Source organism: Octopus bimaculoides, chromosome 21 (genome assembly GCF_001194135.2).
Source record: "Octopus bimaculoides isolate UCB-OBI-ISO-001 chromosome 21, ASM119413v2, whole genome shotgun sequence".
NCBI lineage: Eukaryota > Metazoa > Mollusca > Cephalopoda > Octopoda > Octopodidae > Octopus > Octopus bimaculoides.
In genome coordinates this window covers 19943608-19950937 of record NC_069001.1, presented here as the reverse complement: position 1 = coordinate 19950937, position 7330 = coordinate 19943608, and the positions used below count along the sequence as shown (strand labels likewise).

At 36.2% G+C, this 7330-nt stretch overlaps 1 protein-coding gene across 18 annotated transcripts in view; it reads right to left on the bottom strand.

Annotated features, from left to right (window-relative positions):
- LOC106874170 (ensconsin) overlaps window positions 1-6664 on the bottom strand; it is a 310838-nt gene extending 304174 nt beyond the window's left edge. For 4 of the 18 annotated variants that reach the window (XM_014921808.2, XM_014921815.2, XM_014921807.2 and 1 more), the window contains exon 1: window positions 6289-6630. In XM_014921808.2, the coding sequence (XP_014777294.1) occupies window positions 6289-6328 (40 nt within the window). In that variant the 5' untranslated portion in view covers window positions 6329-6630. Of the gene's footprint in view, window positions 1-6288 lie in introns of all 18 variants that reach the window. The other 14 variants (XM_014921803.2, XM_052975460.1, XM_014921809.2 and 11 more) reach the window with 10 other exon arrangements.
- Window positions 6665-7330: the final 666 nt, after the last annotated feature.

Sequence of the window (7330 nt, the reverse complement as noted above, 5' to 3'; positions counted from 1 at the left end):
TATATATATATATATATATATATATATATATATATATATATCCTTCAAGGCAATGTCACAGCATACTTAAACATAAAGGTGAAAGTGGGCAAATGAATGAAAATCGTAAAACTCCGTACCAATGAGAAAAATAATCAAAAATTGAAAAAGCCAGACATTCCCATATCACCATGATTTCAAGCTCTGGCCATCTCCTCCAGTTTCTTGTCACCCCACTCTTATAAACACCACAGGTCATCCTGTTTCATATTTCCAAAAACTTGGTTGCTACTAGACATTGCTCTGTGATAATCAAAAATGTCAAGATAAGCACAAATCTGTCTTCTTAGCTTTAATTTGTCATTTCATTCATTTTGCATTCTACTATTAAAGCTGCCTTTTTTCCCCTTTTCTTTCGTCTTCCTTTATCTAATATGCCCCTTCATCATCATCATCATTTAGTGTCCTTTTTTCCATGCTGGCATGGCTAAGACTGTGTGACTGGAGCTGGTAAGCTGGAAAGCTGCACCAGGCTCCAGTTTGTTCTGGCTTGGTTTCTATGGCTGGATGCCCTTCCTAATGCCAACCACTCCACAGAGTGTACTGGTGCCTGCTATATGTCAACAGCACTGGCCATAACTAGGATTTCATTTAGATCAACATGTCTTCTCAAACATGCCAAAGGTCTCGATCACTTGTTATCAGCTCCGCAAGACTCAACATCTCAAGATCATACTTCACCACCTCATCTCACGGTCTACCGCCTTATTAATATTTCTTTCTCTCATGTGAGCATGCAGCTCACTGGCCATGGAAAGGGCAGGTGCATGGCAAGAGAGCTGTCATGCCCCACCACCCATAATGGAAATTTTTCTTCCACACACCCCTCCCATCCTCTTTGCCTATATCAGTATCCTACAAACTACAGTAATAAAATGGAAATGCAAATGCACATGACACTGAAAATGCTAATGAATTAGGAATACTTGTAATTATTTGATAATAGTTGTAAACTACACCTTTGTGGTAGATGCAACAAGTGTGAATAAGAATGAATGATGGTAAATTAAATGTAAGGACAAACATAATAATGAGTGTAAATCTGCCAACAGCTGATAAACCATTGCACAACCTTTCTTATTCCTCACAGATGCAGACATATTCATACAGTAATGGATTAAACATACTTCCCATCAAAGATACACCCTAAACTTCATGGCTGCAACCATAAATGTAGGCACAATGAAAAGTAGATCTGATAAGATTGTGGTAATGCCAAAGTAGAGATAAGTACACGTATGCTGTGTACAAGAGGTAAGATGGAAAAGATCCTCAACCAAACTTATCACAAGCAAGAAAGTGATACAAATTCTTCTAGGCAAGTAATAGCGCCTGCAGGGTGGAATAGACATACTGATGGCAGAAAAATGGATAGTAAAAGTAACTGAGGTAGTCAGGATACATGATAGGATAATTGAGACTAGTTATACAGCATATGCCCCACTGATAGGATTAACAAAAGTGCAGAAGGACAGCTTCTATGAGAGCCTTCTGCAAACTGCCTCAATGAAGACTGACAGCAACTTCATTCTTGTGGTTGGTTATTTCAACAGTCATGTTGGCCAGCATGCCAATGGCTTCTACAACATACATAGAGGCTATAGATATGGTGAGGGAAATGAGAAGGGTGTATAGCTCCTGGAATTCTGTGAGACAATGGATCCAACAATCTGCAACACACGCTTTAGAAAACCAGCCAACCACCTTATCACCTACAGACCTGGCATACATGCAAGTCAGATAGATTACATTCTCAACAGGAAAAGAGATGTCTCCCGGTGAAGATTCACTACACGATAGAGATTGGAGGCTAGTTACTTCAAGGTCAGAGTTAGGCAGACACACAAATGAATGACAACAGGAAAAAGGAAGATATGGAAACTAAAAGATCTGCAGTTGAGAACAGATTTAGAGAAATTGTAACTGACATATATGACTGTAGGGAGGTAGATATAGATACCTGGAGCACAGTTGAAAGCAGTGAATTTCTAGGAAATGATTTACTTAAGGCATGAACAGACATGTGGCAAGAGAAAAGTCCCAACCAAGCCAAAAGCAACATGATGGTGGAATGATACAGTTCATATGGCAGTAAAGACTAAGAAACTGGCTTGGAAAATTGGGGGGGAAAGTAATAGTAGTAGGGGGCATTACCAAATGGCTAGATGGGCAGTTATGCAACAGAAATATTTGGCTTTGGGTGAGGCAGAAAAGACAAGATTTACACATGTCTTGCAACACAAGAATCAGAGGTGTGAAGTGTCCAGGATCGCAAGATAGTGTATGAAAATGAACAGAGATGTCACTGGCCAGAAGTGTATTCAGAATGATGAAGATATATTTGCCAGTGATATGGAAGAAAATGATGTGATAGTACTATTATGAAAGGCTGTTGAATGTGGAGAATGTATAATATGTATATGATAAAGAAAGGCTACCTCAACAGAAGGACGAGTAATTCAAGTAGCATGGTAGATAAGGTGATCAAAGACATGAAGAGAGGGAAAGTTGCAGAGATGCTCAAATTATCCAGGGAGGTCAGTTGCAATTACCACCCGGATATTTAATCTAGTTATACAAGGAGTTATACAATGAAGCAAAAGCAGTATCTTTGTAAAGTACTGCAAAAGCAAAAATATACCTATATATTTATTTATACATCATATATATATCTATTGATACATCATATATATTTGAGAAAGTGTGTGTACATCCATCTTCTCCATTTTCTTTTGTATGTGGTTATTGCTTCCATCTTGCTACTACTACATTGCTGAATTTCTTTGTTTTAATATTATAACCGCTTCTTTTTGCTCTTCAGTGAAAGCTTTGCTACTCTGAGTCGCTGTCTCTCTCAAGATATTTCTGGTTAGTAAATGACTTAATTTATGCAGAGCTACTGCTGATGCAACAGAGTCAAAAGACTCAAACAGTCAAGAGTCTTAGTGATCTTTTCACCATGCTGCTAAACTTCTGTGAAACATCCAACCTGCTTCAACTTTGGTTCAAATGTTGTGATGATCTTGCCAAAGATTTCAAGCATCAAGCTCAACATATGTACCCCAGCATGGACATAGAGTGTAGAGATGAAATCTAAAAGGCAGCCCTCATCAAAATGCCTTAGGGAAATAAATGACCAAAAACTTCAAACAATCAAGTCAATATCTATTAACAGTAATTTTGAAAAAGTCATCATAAAACGCTAATGAACCCAAACTCACCTCAGGCAAGAGGACAGTCTATTCTATTTTTGACAGGATAAGAAGTTGGAACATACTTCCTTGATACTCATGGTAGAAATGGAAAGTCATTCTTAATCTTATATCATGACAAAGTCTATCTACATAAGGGTAGAGCTATTTAAGTTACACTCCTTCCTGAGGACTGTACAACATTCAGATTCTGTTAGCCTAAATCAGGGGTCACGAAACGTTATTCACGGGGCGGGAGGCAGATAAGTGAGAGAATGACAAGTGCGGGACACATAACCATTTTGTTCAATACAATACAGTGAATAAAGACAACCAACATATTTATTTACCAAAAAGTTATCAAAGAAGGCGACATTAGCAATAAGATAGTTATATCACACCCAGCACACACAAATCCGAATCTCACAAAATAAGCAGCAAAAAAGGTTAATGAGGTTTGTGAAACTATTGTTTACCTTTTAAGATATCATCAATATTTGCTTTGGAATTGTTGCATCCAACCAAGAGAATTGCTTTCAAATGTTCAACATCGTTCGATGTGCTGACTTCCATTTTGAAAATGTTTGCTCACAGACATAAGCTATTCCAAACACTGATGCAATACCAGAGGCAAATGAACTCTCATTGCAGGTACATACACAGAAGGTATAGTGCGGGAGCAGGCCGGATGAACTGACTTTATGAGCTGGATCTGGCTCGTGGGCCATAGTTTGGTGACCCCTGGCCTAAATGATGCAACTATTTGCGACATCACCAAGAATTCAATAAGAGATACCAAATGATTGCCTGGGGTGATGCACTATGGCTCATGAGAAATTTCTGGAGACCCAAGATAAGTCACTGAAGGAATTGCATGAAAATAGATCTCAGATGAGAGAAGTATTGTCGAATGACCTGTTAAATCCTAACAGTTATCCCCCAAAACAACAAATGGTAATGAAATCCAAGTTGGCCTTAAACCATCATTGCTTTGGGCCCAACTCAAAATCTGCAGCCTACTACAGGAGAGTGAATTATTTTGAAGATCAGCAATCTGGTCACTTTGCCAAAAATTTATGACAAACTGGAAGATTTCATTCTGGTAGTGACAGAGCCATGAATTTGGTGTTTCTCAATCCACAACATTACTGACACACAAGTGACTGTGCAAAAAAAAATATGTCTAGGTCTACAATATCATTTGGGAGCTATTGCAAGTATTTCCAAGAAATAGTCATATCTACAAAATGATAAACACTGTTGTGGATCAGAAAACAGTTCCTGCAGAGTTTTTAAATTCCTAACAATCTTTAGGTCTACTACCACACACACTTCAATTAAAAACAAATAATCTCCAGTAATACTGCAGTTATGCAATTGTATAAGATTAATAGATTATATTACAAGTCACCTACAATATTTTTTCTATCATTCTCACTGAATTAACTAAAAGAGGATGCAATTATATCCAGATAAGCCATACTAACAGATATGTCTTTTCAGTTTAGTAGACTTCAGTTTCCAGAACGCATAAACTTTGCCATATTAATCAATAAATCCAAAGGTAAATATTGATACTTGCAGGACTGTATCTTGTAGAATACTGCTCTTCTAATGGCCAGTTTTACGTAAGCTGTTCAGTTATTGGAACTTTTTATTTATGCCTCTATTGCTAAAACAAAAAGCTTTAAGTATTCTAAGATGATAACATGACAATACTCAGTACTGCCAAGTCTATGATCGGTACAGATCTAATATCACATAAGCTGGGGTTCATCAGAAATATTAATTTTATTTCTTTATCACTGATTGTATTGCTGTTCCAATATGTGAAAGTGTGAGGTTCCTCCAAGCACTCCAGTCTCCACATATGAACGATTTTATTTCCATGGGTATTTACCTTCCGACACTACGGTCATCACTAATATTTCAAATTATTTTAATTTGAAAAATAAAGATCGTATATCTCAACAACATAAGACGATATATAACCTTCAATTACATTCCAAATGAAATAAACTGTATTTCAGGTTCATTTAATTCTGTGTTCTTATCTAATATGTGTGAAATGGATATGTTATTTCCAGAAATTACGAAATATACTATAAATATTGAGTGCCTATCTGTAGACTAGTGCATTAAGACACTGGACTGCTAGAGACGTATTGGGAAGCAAATTAATTTCTTAAATGAACGATAACATTTCGAGAGAAATGCAACAGTGTTTTATTAAATAGAAAATGCGTTCATTAAAAATAATTTGGTCTATTTACAGCTCCTCTCCAGTCTGGGCAACGCCGGGTATTCTATTAGTGAAAGTCAAATAGCTGACACAATATTTTCTTACTTTTTCTATGTGTGCGCGCGCGCGTATTTATCCACTTATTTTAATTTTTTAATTTCTTTTTAGATTTTACAGAAACTTCGGGTATATAAAATGTATTTATACATTTCACATAAAGCTTTAAAGAAAGTTTAATGAATACATATCCATGAAATATGAATAAACCTACGTAATTTTAGTGCGAAGCAGTTTTCATCTCCCCATTTTTTGACAGTAATCTCTGCAGCGAAGAAAGAATTGAAATAACAGAAGATATTCTTTGGTAATCTTTTTTTTTTTTTCTTTTTTCGCTCGTAATTTTATGCTTGCGTGTTTCTTTAGTCATTCACAAAGTAGACACATCTCGACTAATTGGTAAAAACATTGTAATAACCTTTGAGTTATGGGTCTGAGGCCCAAGTTGGGTGAAATATAGTTTTATTTGACACACTCATTTGTTGAGCACATCGTTTTATATTGTTTATTAGTTTATCACTTTCGTAGATAACTTTTATTCAAAGCTGATCTCTAAAAAAAAATCGAAGGGAGTAGCTGAAGGCCTTCCTTCTTATTTGATGATGCAAAAAAAATTCTTCAAAATATTGTCATCTTAACAAATTACGTGACAAGTATAAATATTCATTACAAACGTCGATTGTCAATCACTTTATCGGGAATATCATAATGTTGTTTTAGCGTGTGTAAAAAGCACCCTGTTGAAGTTAATTCACTTACCTGCATGTTCCCGTTTAAGCAAGCCGACTGTATCCGCCATTTTGATAGAATGACGTCACCAACAGCAAGACTGAAACTGATTAAAGGGAGGTCATTCGTGTTGGCTCAAACAGAAGTCTAATATTTTGATGGCTTGTTGTCATGTAATCTGTTGCAAATAATAAATGTTGCTATTTCAAATGGTCTTACTATCAATGCTTATCATTCGGATTGCTGTTCTGGTTTTGTCGCTGTTATTAGTCTTGTTAATGTCATTAAGCTTGTTATTGCTACTAATAAAAAATCGTTATTATTGCTACTGTTGTTATCCTCATAAATATAAGCGTTTGTGTTAATACTATTTCTTGCTACTATTAATGCTATTTTATTTAATATTGCTACAGCAACAGCTGTTAAGGCTGACGTTTGCTGCAGCTGTTATTGCTGGAATGTTTGCTAATTCTACTGTTCGTTCCTCCCTTACTCTTATTGTTGTAACTGACGTTGAACATCTTTTAACTGCTTTTTTTTTAATGTCGCAACTAACATTGTTACTGTTTTCTCACTGTTGCTTTTGTGTCTTAGCTTCTGCCCCACATTCATCAGCCTTAGCCTCTGCTCGTCATAATCTTTGCAGAACACACCTACAAACATGCCTTAACTTTCAAACGATGTTTGCTAGCCTTCAAGAATGTTGATAATTGTTCCGTATATATGTAGTAAATAGTGACTCAAGAATTTTTTCGTGTCTACAGGTTTCCTTTTTTCTCATCTTTGACCCTTCCAGCTTGGGTTACATTGCCATCAGACGAATATTCTTCTGGCATTGTTATTGGAATCTTCAAATAATGTAAACAATAACACCCAAGAATGTGCGTAGTCACACATGATAAGCTGCTTGTTATCGATTTCTAGCTGTCGTGGTCACTGTTCGTCTAGTTATGTGTCTAAGTAGCAGAGAAATTACACCAATTATACTTCCCCAAAAGTATTTCTGACATAAGTGAAACACTTCCCTGTAAACATACCACTAAGAACAAATATTTTTTAAAACCATAGCATG